The sequence below is a fragment of the Corvus kubaryi genome, unplaced genomic scaffold (genome assembly GCF_017639235.1).
Source record: "Corvus kubaryi isolate FWS band 111438036 unplaced genomic scaffold, C.kubaryi_AGA036_p1.0 66, whole genome shotgun sequence".
Lineage (NCBI taxonomy): Eukaryota > Metazoa > Chordata > Aves > Passeriformes > Corvidae > Corvus > Corvus kubaryi.
Genome location: NW_024582054.1, coordinates 5,564,689 through 5,580,390, shown reverse-complemented (window position 1 = coordinate 5,580,390; position 15,702 = coordinate 5,564,689). Strand labels below are relative to the sequence as shown.

Sequence of the window (15,702 nt, the reverse complement as noted above, 5' to 3'; positions counted from 1 at the left end):
GCCCCGGTAAAAAGTCTCTCTTAATCTTTCTTATAAGTCCCTTTAAGTATTGAAATGCTTCATTGAGATCTCCCTGAAGCCTTCTCTTCTCCGGGACAAACAACTCCAGCTCTCTCAGCCTTCTCGATGAGAGAATTGTTCCCACTCTCTCAGCCTTTCTTGACAAGAGAGCTGCTCCAAACATCTGACTGTTTCCACAGCCCTCCTTGGGACCTGCTCTAACATGTCCATTTAGTAAGCAATGATAGGGTACTTAGGCAGGGTACACCTTTCTTGGGTAATTCCACTTCTTGATCAGCATGGCGTATATCTTGATGCTTTTAGTCAATCTGCCATTCTGTTAATTAACATGTATACTTAATGTCACTTCCTTTCTGTTGTGCTTTAACCCCAGCCGGCAGCCAAGCCCCACGCGGCCGCTCACTCAGTCCCCCACCAGGATCAGGGAGAGAATCAGAAGGGTAAAAGCTGGAAAACTCATGGGCTGAGATAAAGGGAAAACAAAAGCCATGCACACCAGCAAAGCAAAACAAGGAATGAACGCAGGGCTTCCCACGGGTGTTCATTATCTCCAGGAGAGCAGGGCCCCATCGCCTGTAATGGTGACTTGGGAAGACAATGACCATCACTCCAAATGTCCCCCCTTCTTCCTTCTTCCACCCCCTGTATATACTGAGCATGATGCCATATGGTCTGGAATATCTCTTTGGCCAGTTGGGGTCACCTGCTCTGGCTGTGTCACCTCCCAACCTCCCATGCACCCCCAGCTTCCTCACCAGTGTGGCCATAGGAAAAGCAGAAAAGGCCTTGGCTCTGTGTAAGCCCTGCTCAGCAATAACAAAAACATCTCTATGTTATTAACTCTCTGTTCAGCACAAATCCAAAACATAGTCCTGTACCAGCCACTGTGAAGAAACCCTTTCAGTACCCCTGCTGAAACCAGAACACTTTTGTAAAGAAAGACAGGGCTCTGCCTGATAGGAGAGGACATATTTAATTTGCCTGAGGTGCACCAACCTGGTCTACATAACTAGTTTACACCAGCTCTATTAATAAGTCTTTTTCTCATTCATTACAGTTTGAAGTCAAAGGGGTGATTTTTAAAGAATATTTGGTACAGCTTTAATGACAGATGATAGATAAATATTTTGGATATTACACTTGGTCTTGGTATTTGGGGTGGATATCCGTTTCTGGTCACTATCTCATGCTATCTCATTTCCATGAAGAACTGTGTAAAGGGAGAGGTAGAGAAAGCTGTGATACGAAGGGCAGCAAACTATCTAAGTGCTTCAATATCAAGTATACAACCTGGAATTTGAATTGAAAAAAAAAAGCAGCAAAATGGTCAATATTACACTGCTTGACTTTCTGAAGCAATATTTTATTCAAAGGTTTTTCTGGTTTTGTTTTTGTTTGGGTTTGTTGGTTTTTTTTGTGAAAAGGACTGACTATGTTTTATTGCTGTATATTTGCTTATTCTGCCTTGCTGATGGCTTGATATAAGATACGAGAGTATGTTCCAGAGTTATGATTAGGCTTTGGTCCAACCACTGTTGAAGGAATAGACTGACAACGGAAACCCCAACTCTATTTTTAAAGTCTTCTGAGAACGGTCAGAGGGTGCTATTTCCATCAAAGAACTCTGCTGTCATCATAAGGATCCATTTGCAGTCAACAGGCTGTGGTTACTGGGAGAAAATTGTATGCTTACTGGGGGAAGACAGGCCTTGGTATGTTACTATGAAGAAATAAAGGCTTTCAATTTATAAAAAGATGTTAAAAACAACCAATAGCAAGTACTGGAAGTAAAGCTAAATCTCCTGAGAATCCACCTCCCCATGACCACCACTAATTTAAGATCTGCTCTGGGTATTGGTTTCCTTCATTTGTTTATGGGTTTTGTGGTGATTTACAATATGAAGTCTCTCAGCACACCTTTGTTTTAGATGTTAACACATACTGCTTACCAGAAGATTTATTTATAGACATTGAAAGCAAAGGAAAGCCTAAGATGATATATTCATGTGACCTCTTCCTGATTCAATTACATGACTGTGATGTCTGTATTTTGGGACCAAAATATTCATGCAGTATGCACTTCTGTGTGGATGTACTAATAAATTCTATCATATTGCAGTAGACCTGTATAAGCTTTTCTAATTACAGAAATGAAAAATAGAACTTGAATCTTTTATGAACCTTTTTTGGTTCATAAGCTGACTCTGATATTGAACCTTGCCTTAGTCCTTGAATACATACTTTAGTTAACAATATTTCTAGTATTAATTTATGGAACACGTATATTAGTATTTATTGAAAAATTTTGTCTTCACTATTATGAGTGGATAGTGTGGGGAAAAGAAGTGCTCTCGAGATATACAGAAGATTCACTTCTCTTTGGCAGAATGGCAGAATGTAACTGCTGTGAGACAAAATTGGTAGTTCTGTAAACAGGAAACATCTGCTTTGCTGGCATGTATGTAAGAGAAAAAACAATACAAATGGTTTAATGACTGGAAATACGGTTTGGGTGTTTTTTTAAAGAAAGGTAATAATTAAATTTGTCCTGTTAACTTATCTGTCTTAGCAGTTTACAGTTTAATTTTATTCCCATTATTATAATTTCAGATTTTTTGTCTTTTTAGATGAGCAGGCACAGGTTTTTTTCTTGTGCTGCCTGACAATATGACTGAAATGCTTAAACATGGAAATACTGAATAGAATATGGCAATGTGAGTACCTTTCAAGTTGAATAGAAGTATAAAGTTACCTATAAGAACATTTGAATTAGGACAAATAAGTATGTCCAAACTTAAGTTTGAAAATAAGTATTTAAATTCCACAACTTTTTATATGTTCACACAGCTTCAGCATGGATCATATGCATTGCACATTGCCTCTTCGCTCTTCGTTCTGTTCATTTCTAATTTAATAAGGAAGCATATGATTAAAGTGCATATTACTCAACTTAAAGAGAGGGATTTGAGTTGTTGAAGAACTGGGTGACTTGTCATTGTTTTGATCTGAAGAAGAAAAGAGAATAAAAGAATACACAACAAAACTCTCCTGGAAGAAACAGTACACTTTCTTTCTCTATGTACATTCTTAATTTATCTCCAAAGAGGAGGTTCACACACTGTCCTCCCTTTCCAAGTTTACAGACCAAGGGTAATTGCTCCTGCTCCTTCACATGACAACTTCTGTCGTGTACCTTTCCCCATGTGCTTGGTAAGGCAAAGCTGCTTCTAGTAGCTAGTCACTATTCCCTTAATCTTAGGACTCCACAGACATCTGTAGTAGTTTTTGGAGACTGCTGATCAATGTTGAGCCATTAGTAAAGACCTGCTAGGATGCATTGATAGAAACTACAGGTAAGAGTGTAAGCCTAGTAGGGTCTAGTTAATTTTTGTCTGTTTCTTTGTTTCTATGTGTTTTGGATTTGGGGTTTTTTGAGGCTTATAAACATTTTTTGAGATTTTACTTTGTTTCCTGTTTCATTTTCTCAGGACTAGTCAAAAAAAGAAAGAAGTTGCTTTTTGTCTTGACAAAGAGTAGGCAAAATGAAAAATCCATGTCATCCACTAGCTTTGTAACTGTAATAAAAATTACTTTTCAAGTGAGAAATCTGTTCTGTCTTCCAACAAAAAAAAAATCCAAAATATTCAAAACTTCAATTAGTCAAATCTGTACTGCATATTATACACAAGTGTCAGTCATTGTGTAACAATGAACAATGATTTTGTTTATTAAGAATTGAATTGCCTTAGCAAATAAAGATTAATATAGAGGAGCTTTTGGAAATTTCCCCTAAGGAATTTTGTTGTTGAGGGTTATACCTCAGTTATTTGTCAGAGAAAAAGTGATATGATCATGAAGCAAGACTTCTGATGTAGTTATGTACTTTTGCTCTGAATCTGACTTCTGCATGGACATGTGATACAGAACTACCAAACTTCTGTTCTTAATTGCAGGAAAATTACTCTATTTTTGCAGTACAGGAACCTAAACCAGCTGAATTGTTCTAGCTAGATGGCAAATGAATACATTAAGTTATTTTTCTGGATCATAGCCTCACCCCAAAACAACCCAAGCATGATTTAATCAAAGAACCTTTTAATTTTTATGAACTTAATTAGGAAGTCTAAATAGTTAAGACTGTGTTGCCTTGGTAAATAATAAATTCAACAGCCAGAATTTTTCCACATCCTTTATCATAAGGAGAAAAGCAGTAGCAGAAATAATAAGCCATACTAGAACTGTTTTCTGTATCAGTTTTACGAAATTAATTTTTCACAATATAAGAGAAAGAAAAAATTCAGATTTTCCAAATGTTGCGGTAACAATAACTGAAGCAATTAATCCCAATAATAGAGTATGAGTTCATAGGTTTGAAAAGTTCTGTTCTTTTCAGATGTGGAAGTAGTGGAATCCTTTAAAGTGGTGTTCTATGAAGCTTCTGTTTTAGAATTAGTGGAATAATTGACTATATCTACTAAGAAGTTGGAAGCTAGGTAAATTGTGGACTCTTTTTTAATGGATCCTTTAAATGGATTTATACAACAGAAACATATAGTTAACACACTTTATTTTTATACTGGTATTTAGGAAGTCTTGGTACGCTTCATCAGCTTGTTAACTTGAGTCACCTTTCTTCAATTATCTTCTTTAATGCAGCAAACCAAGGAATGGGTGTGACAAGTGTTTCATATACATCATTAGCCTTATAGCAGCTGTGAAATTTGACTACAGAAAAGTGATTTATCACTCTACCAAAAAAAAAAAAAATAGATCAAGTGAAAAAGCACTTTGACTACTCACTTAATTCTGTATTTTCACTGTTATCTGGTGATTTAAACTCACTTCCCACAAAACACTGTCTAGAAATTCAAAGACCAAACCTACAGCTTTTATTAAAGCTGCTGTATTATCCATGATGTAGGTGGATATTGACTGTATGATTTTCCATTTTTGTAAAAACTGACTATGATGCACTGAGTATTTTTTTGAGAATAAGATTAAACTATTTACATAATTATAATGGACATAAATAACACAATTTAAAAACAATTATTTCCTCTATCTAAGTGAATTTTATCAAGCTTTCTGAAAGAATAGTTCTGTATCCTCACTTGATTTTTAGCATTTGTTATTCTACAGATTAAAGAGTGCTACATAGTTTGCAGTACTAAATGTTGGGGAATCCATTCAGTGAAAGTATCTCAGAGAGCAGCTGCAGTGAGAGCTGCAGGTTGGGCTCTGGGAGACCCTTTGCATAAAGAAGGACACAGGACCTGTGGCCCAGCCAGGGGACCAGACACTCGGAGGCCCAGCAGGAGCTCACAGCCCCCAGAGTCTCCTGTGCTCAGACTGTGGTGGTACAAAAGCCATGGGGTTCCTGTGTTCAGGGTCCCTCATGGGGGGCACCAGCTCGAGCTTTATTTTGTTACTTAGTTATTGCACCATGATTAAATTATTTGAAGGATCTGGACATCTGAGACTGCAATGGGAACCCTGTGGTCAAGCAGGTGAGGGAACCTGGTGTGAGTGTGGGGGTGTAGCTGCTAAAAGGTCTCAGTCCCAGCTCAGGTGGTGCAAGAGTGACTGTGCCAGAGGGCCCCTGGGTGGTTGGACAGGGAAGTTTCATTAATGGGAAAACGAGAATAGAATTAGACGCAATTTCTGTTTTCCCAAATTCTGGGGGTCCTACTAAACCCATTTGGAATAAATTTTTTTTTTAAATCACAGTTTTAACTTGTTATATAGCCCTTTGGTATAGGTGAAAAGCACTGGACAAAAAGTATATGTTTTTCCCTATATATCTTGGCATAGAATCAGGAACAGAATTGCAAAAGTGCAAGTACAAAATATTTGCACGTGGGAGCATAAGAATTCAGTTATCAGCAAATGTTTTAACAGAGAATATGTCTATGAATATCCAGTGTTTTTAAAAGTATATTGGGTTTACTTTAATTGTGGTGTTGCATTTCATTCCCTTGTTTAGAAAAATATTTGTCCTGGTTTATTTTGCCAGCCTGTCTTGTTTATTTCCTCATCAAAGAAAAGTCACTGTCAAATTAGAATGACATTTTGCTGGGAGATTACCCTATGACTAAAAAACAAGAATAAAAAAAGAGAGGAGTTTTATTATCAAGATATTCAAACAGTAGTGTGCACAAAGTTTAAAAGTCAAAACTTTAACTCTATATGCACATTTTGTAATGGAATATATAAAGCTGGAATTTTACAGTATGAAATTAGTGGAATTTCTGTTTGCTATCATTCTGACTGATGGCACATTTGGTAGAGAAGCTAATTGTAAGATATAGTAATCTTTAGTAATCTTTTTGAGAATATTTATTGCAATTTGTCAAGTGAGAGACTGTGAATACCCATGAAGAAATAAAGCAGGTTGTGTCTTGTTTCTTGTGCGCTCAAGAATTGTGCAGAAAAAAAACTGTATAACTAAAACATAGTTGGAATAAGATAAAGAGAAGACAGCAGAATAATGTCTATTTCTAATTCTAAAGCCTCACTTCAGGTTGTTCATTGCTTTTCACGAGAAGAGATGAAAACATAAATATGTAGAAAACAGAGGGAAAATATATATTTTTGCATTGGGATCAACCCAACTGATGGTCCGTAGTGGATTATAAATCATGTTCTAGCGTTCAGTAACCATGAAGGATTATTTGTCAGTTAGGGGATCTTGAAAAACAAGGATTTTAAGAGACCTCAGGGTATGTATATTTCCTTGTCTCAGAAAAGACTGACTATACCCCTGCAACAGCATACTCACAGATGTTAACATAAATTGCTTTTAAATACCTGTGGTGATAACATGTTCTATAACCAACCCAGTTTTAGAGCCTTACTAGTCTTATCATTAGGAAAGGAAAAGGAAATATTTTTTCCAATACCCAGCCTGAATCTTGCTGCAGTTAAAGATTTATATTACTAGTTCCATGTGTTACACATGGGAAATATAATATTCCTTTCCATTTTGGAGCAGACTCTTATACATATTTCAAAACTATTACTCATGGCCCTAATTAGTTTGTTGGATTTATTTATTTATTTCACTAAACATCAGAGTTTCTGAGATTGTAAGTGCTCTCTGGAGCAGGTTGCTTATGATATTATTCAGCTTGAGGTGTTTAAGATGGATGCTGATCAGTTCGTTTGACTGCCTTCGCCAGGGAAGGGGAGGAGTTGGAGGATCTGGGAAGGGGGATAAGTAGGTACAGCACTCATGGTAGGAAGTTATTTAGAGTAGTGGGAATGTGATCAAACCATGAACCATTCTAGAAAGACCTTCAGAAATTAAGTAACAGTTGAAATTCAGGCTAAATGTTAATTTGTAAATATGAGGGGAAACAAAATCAATCCAGCTTCATGTTTAAAATAATTGGCTCAGAAATTAAAAGTAAGATCTTGGTGTTATAGTATTTCAGCTAATGAACCAGCTTAATACTCATTAATGGCCAAAAAGGGCAATTAAATATTAGAAATTACTTAGAACAGACTAAAGAACACAATAGAGAACATCTTTTTGCTATTGCAGAAACATGGGATTTTTTCCATACCTTTAATAATAAATGGAATTGTGATTATCTTATTTTAAAAAGAAAACATTAGAACTGGAAAATGTTGAGGGAAAGGTCAAATGAGGAACAGGATGACAATCAGATGAGGAACCAATTATTTGAGGTTAGGACATTTTAGACTGGAAAAGACAGGCTGGAAGTGACATGAACAACAAACTTCACTGAAACTTGTGATGTGGGAACTTGGTAATATGAAATGCAACTTGTGGACCCCAGACTGAAAACAAACACAAGAATTTGATTTTCCTGTAGCTGAACTGTATTACTTCAGTGCACAGGAGGTTACAAATTAGAATTTCACATGAATTCAAGAGCAGGCTGAAGGCTGGACAGGCAGAGGATGGAAGGGAAGCATGTCCCTTTCATGCTCAAGTACAAAAACTGCTTGCCTGGATCTGAAAATATCTTGACCTGAAAACAATGGTGAATCCTGGGTAACTGAGAAGAAATCATAAGCAGCATAAGAAGTTCACTTCTGTACTGTCATCAAGATCTTTGCAAAACTAAGTTGCCAAACTCTAGAAAATGTAGAATTCTATAAAGGATTCGTGTATTCATTGATTGTGACTGCTGCCATACTTCCTCCCCCTTTCTTCCCTCCACTTCAAATGCTTATAATGGGGTTAGATTTAGGAGAGATTTTTTGCTGTAGGAAGAGGAAAATCCAGTTCCATATCCTAGGGTAACACTGCTAAAGCTTAAACTTGCAAGTAGAAATACTTTTCTATTTCTTAATTAAGACTATAAGATTGTTTTTTAAATGGGACAAAGATAATGTTTCCTGTACTTGTTTTAAGAAATGTCTGAACTCGTTTTGTGATGTTAGCCATGCACTGATGCTGTGCATTTTGGACAAAGTTCTGCAAAAAATAGAACCTCATGGAGGTAGCTTTTCATTGAGACCATTCCCCTTGGGAAAGGAAGTGGTGGGCTCAAACAAATTTTGGTGGGCACAAACAAATCCATCTTGGGTTAGAGCATTGTCAACTCTGCATGTAGTTACTTATTTTGTGAAAAAAAATGCAGCCACTGTAGACTGCAATTTCGGGTGAACTTTACTTGTTTTCCAAGATTATTCCAGAAAACTCTAAAGAAATGCAGTCCTGTAGAAGAATCAGTTTAGAGCTAGTGTTCAAATGCTAGCAAGATATTTATTTACACCCTGTGCTTAGTGATAGAGTAAGAGATGTGAGTAGAATGTTGTCTATCAAAGAGTGAAGGCAGCTGTGGATTTTTACTTAGTTCATTTTTTCACAACACTGATCCATAATCAGCAAGTGTCTCACATTAATCAGGTCTGTATAGAGCATCAACTTGATATGCCTGCTTGTTTTACCATAATAACCCAGGAATTCTGGGTTTCCTTGTTTAATAGACATTTATTGGCTTTTTAAAAAATAATATATATTTCTTGATGGAAAGGATGTATTATCAAATAAAATTTTTCCATGGTTTTACAGAAGAATATACTTTCAAACAATTCTGTATCACTTTGCATTTAAGTTAGTAATTCCTGTGCAAGTTTGAAGGTTTATTGCAGCTGTGAGTAAATGATAGGCAAAATATGCTTTTCTGAGAAAACTTTCTTCTTGAACTATTATAACAAAGCTGATTCATTATCTAGAACTGATTAATTTTCAGTGTCATGTCAATTTTATTTTATCAGTTCATTTTCAGCTCTGAATAGAATAGAGATTAGCTGGATGTTGACTCAGGAGGTAATAAACTAAATCTAGGGTATAATTTTCCCGCAAAATTTGTATGTATATATTTAGTGTATTCATGGTTCTGTGTTTGATAATATAAAATATATTGAATTGTGTCTATTTCTGGATACAATTTATGTGCATTGTATAAGTCACTACAACTCTTAATTAGGGAATATATATGCAACATAAATGAAAAAGTTTAATTAACTTTTTAAATTTCTTTATTATCCAATTCTGTGTTGATAAACTAGTGAATTGTGAAGGAGCAAGGTCATGTCAACAATATATTAATTTACCTCGATCATTGAATCCCTTTGCAGCAAGTCAAGTAATTGAGTAATAAAAGATCAATTTTGTTTATGTTTTGACTTATTATTTTGTCACAGGAAGCTCAGTTTAAGTTCACCATCACTTTATATTGAAACCTGAAGAAGAAGACAGCCTGAACATCAAGACAAAATAGTGTTTGGTAATGAACTACTGGACTGTGGTTCTTTAAAAATTAATTTTTAAAGCTATATAGTATACTGTTTGATTCTGTATTGCTGAAGGCTAGGAATAAAAGTTTTCAGTTAAAAAAAATTTAAATATTTAATGTATTCACAAAAGACATACTTTTGTGTAGAGTCAAGTTCTATTTTGGTAACTTGTTCATTCTTAAAATTAGAACATATTGAATTTGTAACTGTTTTAGAAATACCTTTGTTTATCAGTGTACATTGACATTACTACATAGTCAAATTCGGAATACAGCTTCAGATCTAGCCAAAGCAAATAGAAATTTACTTTTGCAGTACACAAAGTTATGTGGTTACCTACTTTCAAAAAACCCCCAAATGTTCAAAACTGTCCTTTTCCTTTTTGCAAAAGTTATGCATTTGTGTGAATACGTGAATGGACAATGGACAGTATTGTGACACATTAGCTACATGACACTAGGTAAATTCTGCAGGATTTCAGACCATCTGAAATACATTTTAGCAATTTCAATGTTTGTATATATAAACCTTCTTAGAATTGGGATGGAGTTACTCTGTCTGTGTCCTTTTGCTAAAGGGATGAGAGATTAATCCTAATCAGGTATGAGATTTCTGGACAGAAGGGGAGAACTTTCACTTCCTCTTCATTAAGGAAAAAAACCAGTTAAAAGTTGCTATGCATCTGTATTTGTGCATAGATAGAATTATGGTAGTACAAAATGTATCTCATGGTTAACTTTACATAATTCTTGATGATGCCACTGGTGGAAAGCAGTTATTAGTAACTGATGCTTAGAATGTGTGTACTTTTTGAGGAGCAATAGCAAAAGCAGTTTCTTGAGCAAATGACCACCGTTTATGGATATCCTTTCCTGCCTGTGATTCCACGCACTCTAAGCCTGTTTTATTAAAAACCAACCGACCAACCAACCAACCAGCCAACCAAAACAAACAAACAAACCAACCAACCAAACAACAACAACCCCCCCAACCCCCCCCAAATAACAACAACAACAAAAAACCCAACAAAAAACAAAACCAAGACCCCACCCCCAAAAGTAAATGGACTAGAACATGGAAATGTCAGAGCAGCTAGATGAGAAAAATTGCATTTTAAACACTTACTGAATCAAAACCATTTAAATATGTTGAATTCATGGTTCACAAACTAGGTACTGCAAACAGGGTACTGCTTTTTCATGATAGCATAGCAACTCCATAAAACTCATTTCTATTAGCATCTTCAGGCCAGAAAAGCAATTACAGACCTCAGCCAGAACGATGTTTCTTCAGTGAGAACACTTTAACGCTAAATCATCTTAACAGGGCATAATTGTCTCATTTGCAGATTGTATAGGTTCTGCTAATCCATTATGCTCAGTCCTGAATGAATACTTTTAAAAACTTTACTGCAAAACATTCTGAAATACCGTATAATATCATATTCTTGCCACTTTAAAAAAATAGTTAAAAAAAAAAGTTTAAAAACTACTGAAGTTTTTTTACCCTACATAGCAAATGTCCAGCTTGTTAAGTGTTGTAGCACAAAGGAAAGGGCACACTGGCCATTTAGGTGAATAACAAAAAACCTCGGTGTTGAATGCTGCATACATTTCTTAAAACATTCTGTGCTTGTATTTTGGGATTACTGAACTTAATGATCGATAAGGTTTTTGTGATGCCAGTGTAAATGCTAAGTGCTTATTTTTCTGAATTCTAGAATATTAAAATACTAATTTCATTATGTTAGAAACTCTTGTCCTTTTATGCATGTGGATTTAAAAAGAAAGTAGTAATTTATTTGATTAATTCTCATTTTAAGTAAGTTTTATGTATGTTCATAGAATCATAGAGCAGTCTGGGTTGGAAGAGATGTTTAAACTCATCCAGTTCCAACCCCCCTGCCATGGGCAGGGACACCTTCCACTAGACCAGGTTTCTCAGGGTCCCATCCAACCTGGCCTTGAACAGTTCCAGTGCTGGGGTATCCGCAGTTTCTCTGGGCAACCTGTTCCAGTGTATGCCTAATCTAATCCTACATTCTTTCAGCTTGAAGCTGTGACCCCTTGCCCTATAAAAGATAGGATGTGCCCTTGTAAAATGACCGAAGGCATAACTTTATTTTTTAGGGAAATACGAATTACAATAGAGACTATGCATATACCTCTGTGGAATGAAGAATACTTTAATATAGTAGGGAGAATAAATACAATTTGAGTTATATGGAAGTAATGTAATGTAATGATAAGTGCAAGCTAAGTTGCAAATCTCAATTTTATTCTAAACCTTGGTATTTATAAATTCATGTTTTAGTACTGTACTATTTTTAGCTCTAAAATATGTATGTTCAAATATTGATATGGGAACCAGATGATGAAAAATGTTTTAAACATCTTTATTTTTATCTTACATATGTTCTAATTTTTCCCCACCAAATAGATAATTTTTTAATATTCATTAAGGGAGGCATGTAGTAATGAGTGTTTAATTGTATTGTTAATATTTTGCAACCTATTCCACTGAAGATTAAAAAGCAGAAAATTATTTTATTAATGAACTTGGAAGCTAAAAATTTCAGAGAGCATTTTATAGAAATGGAAGCAGAAGCAAAAGGAAGAAAGATAGATTTTTTGAATTAATTAATTCTTTCTGACTCCTACATCTTAGAATTGTTTGCAAAAATATCTTTAAATCCTTTTCTGTACTGTTGAAACCACTATTGATTGTCATGCAAAGCTAGATAAGAAAAACACTGTCTGTAACTGCTGATTAGTCTGAAATGTAATAGTTGCCCATTTCAGTAGTAGTAGTAATAAGTAGGCAGTGAAGGGTCTCTTAAAAGAAAGCCCTGTAACTTGCACACGTGTAAAATCACACAAGTGGAAAACACGCTTTTGATTTCCTTATTTAAAGGGTGTGCCACTTAGCTCCTTTGGTGAAAATGACTTTGTCTCTCCCAGCTTTTATTTCAAGTGGCCAAAGCCATGGTAGTGTCATAGCATTGCAGTTGCAGAAGGGGACTGTAAATAGCAGTTCTGCTTTTAGAACATAATTGTTCAAGTGATCTCAGAGTTCAGTACAGGCGGCTGTTGTGTATCTGCTTTGATAATAATAATTAACACCAGTATAAATTTGTAGCTGGAGGGGACAGTGACATATCATATCACTCTTGTTTTATCAGCTTCTGCCCCCTCAAAAACTTGTAAGGCAGTGTCTTTTGGTAAACAGTTACATGCCTGTATAAAAATAAGTGCTTCTACTGCTGCTCTCTCAGAGGTGATTTTCTTAGTAAGTGGACAAGTTTTGGAAAATAAAATTATTTTTAGTTCTATGACACAGTGAAACACTAAATATAATCTGTTTTGGCTTGCTTATATCAGCTTTAGTGTCACATATTAAGAGGTGAAAAAGAGCTTGGCACTTTATGCGTCTGGCATTATATTATGCAATAACTTGTAAAAGTGCTTTTCCAGAGTGCTGTTACTCTTGGGGTATGTCTTTTGAGGATCAAGTTCTTATGACTTACTTGAGCTTTCACTTGAAAAATGCCTCCTGGATCTTTGGTTGTGCACAGAGATTTCTATATTACATGAAAATTTAAAAGTTAAAATTCGGCATTCTGAGGAATAGTGTTGATAGTTTACTGTGCTGACAAAGAGCACTGTTGTTTGCAAAATTGCACTAAAGGTTTTTTACTGTAAGCGTTAAAAATATTTTGCTAAGTAAAACTTAGTAACAGTGTGCTTACAGTTTGTTTTATATTGCTAAAGAAACAAAAGGACACAACGCTTGTAAAAGTCGTGAAGATAGTGTGCAGTCTGTGTCACTTTGATAAAGTCTTGAATATAAATCTATATGGAAATCTTTACATTTATAGTTGATATAGATATACATCAAAAGAATCTCTGCATATGTACATTATATCAGTCATAGAAGTATAATGTCTTAATTTGCAACAGATGTTGCAGGATTTCTTAACATTATAGTGTGTATATAACTTCTAAATAATTACTTTTTTTTCTTGTACTTCATATTGTGACAGGATGATGAAGTAGTACTTCAGTGTGTTGCCAGTATTCATAAAGAACAAAGGAAGTTTTGCTTGGCAGCTGAGGGACTTGGGAATCGCCTGTGCTTTTTGGAGCCAACATCAGAAGCTAAAGTAAGAAGCTGATACTCTCAACTGGTGTAACTGATCAGTGAATGTTAACCTACTTATTCACAAGCACATTTAATTATGGTTTCTTAAATGTGATGCTAGAGGGACCTTATGTATGTTTTTCTTCCTGACTTCATCTTAGAATTGTTTGCAAAAATTTCCTAGAGATTCCAAATAAATTTTGAGGCACACTTGTGAGCAGTTGAAAGCTGCTATTCTTTAACTAAGAAAATTGCTGTAACTGAAATACTTCCTATTTTCAAGATAAGTCTCCAGACTGTTACTAAGATTTAAGTTCACTAAACACATGTATTTCTATTACTGCTGCAGGTTGAAATCTATTGATACACTGGATTGATAATTTTAGAAGCATTGTCACCTGTTAGTTACTGGTGTTAAGCATTGCTCCTGACTTCATTATCAATCAGGACCTTAAATGTACAGGGACAAAAATGATTAAGTAAAAGAAAATTTTAAAAGATTAAAAATGACAAATTGAAAATAGAAGCTAGAGAAATGGGAAGAAAAAAAAAACAAAAAATCCCCAAGTAATAAGCAGAGCTTGAGAGGAGAAAGGAGAGAAAAGATGAAACCTCTACTAGAACAGAATGTTAAGAATAAATCAAATGGAGGAGGACCTCCTCTCTCTTTTGTTCTCTCTGCATCTTTTTCTTAAATTGTTTTTATTTCTTCACTTTTCACGACCTTAAAATGCAACGTTATCAAGAATTTTGTTCTCTCTTGTGACTCCTATGTAAAAAAGAAGAAGTCCATATCCACTTTAAAGCTCATCCACAGCCATGATCTTTATCATGAATCATGGAATACGGAATTGTTACTGTTGGAAAGAGTCTGTGGAGGTCATCAAGTCCAAACTTTCTACTTAGAATAGGTTCAGACAGAACAGATTGCTTAGGACACCCGGGTCAGAGTTTGAGTATCTCCAAGGGTGGAGACTCTACAACCCCTCTGGGCAACCTGTTCTACTGTTTACCATGCTCACAGTAAAAATAGGGGGTTTTGTCATGTTTAAAAAGTATTTGCTGTATTTCACTTTGTGTCAATTTCCTCTTGTCCTTTCCCTGGGTACTACTGTGTAGTCTCTGGATCTGTCTTCTTTGTACTTTTCTGCCATGTATTTGTATACATTGATGGTTCCTCTTGAGACTTTTTTCCCTTGGACATATCTTTCTTTGGATATATCAGTGCCAAGAAATTGGAAAAAAAAAAGTCTTCTTTGAATGCAAGTTTCATGTTTCAAAACCAGCAGACATTGATTCAAAAATTGAGATTTCCTAAAAGAGTTCATATTATTATGTCATAAGATTCTGAATCTTATCTATCTAGTTAATGCTGTAAATATCTTCTATAAACCTCATACATCAAATAAGATCATGTACCTTCTCTTCTGTTCGTCAGTGAGATTAGAGAACTACAATATTTGTGGTGTCATTCTAAAAGACAGGAAAGCAGTAATATGTAGGGGAAATGTTTTTTCTTTTGAACCTGAAGAATTTTCATTTTACTGTGAGGAATACAGCTCAAGGAATGTAAAATTGCTGTGTTGTCAAGTTATGAAGAATGGATTTATATTGTTTTCATACAGGAAAATAGTATGTACCTCAAAACCACACAAGTAGACATTAAGTATAGATCAAAAAATTAAAATAAACGTGTTCAACCCCACTTTTCATCCTGTTTCACCTGTTCTGCTGATCTGTTCTTGTACTGTTTAATTACTTTTACAG

General features: G+C 35.2%; 1 protein-coding gene across 14 annotated transcripts in view; it reads left to right on the top strand.

Annotated features, from left to right (window-relative positions):
• RYR3 (ryanodine receptor 3) overlaps nt 1-15,702 on the top strand; it is a 201,778-nt gene that overhangs the window by 35,801 nt on the left and 150,275 nt on the right. For all 14 annotated transcript variants that reach the window (XM_042047577.1, XM_042047585.1, XM_042047581.1 and 11 more), the window contains exon 2: nt 13,838-13,957. In XM_042047577.1, coding sequence (XP_041903511.1) covers nt 13,838-13,957 — 120 coding nt within the window. The remainder of the gene's footprint in view (nt 1-13,837; nt 13,958-15,702) is intronic.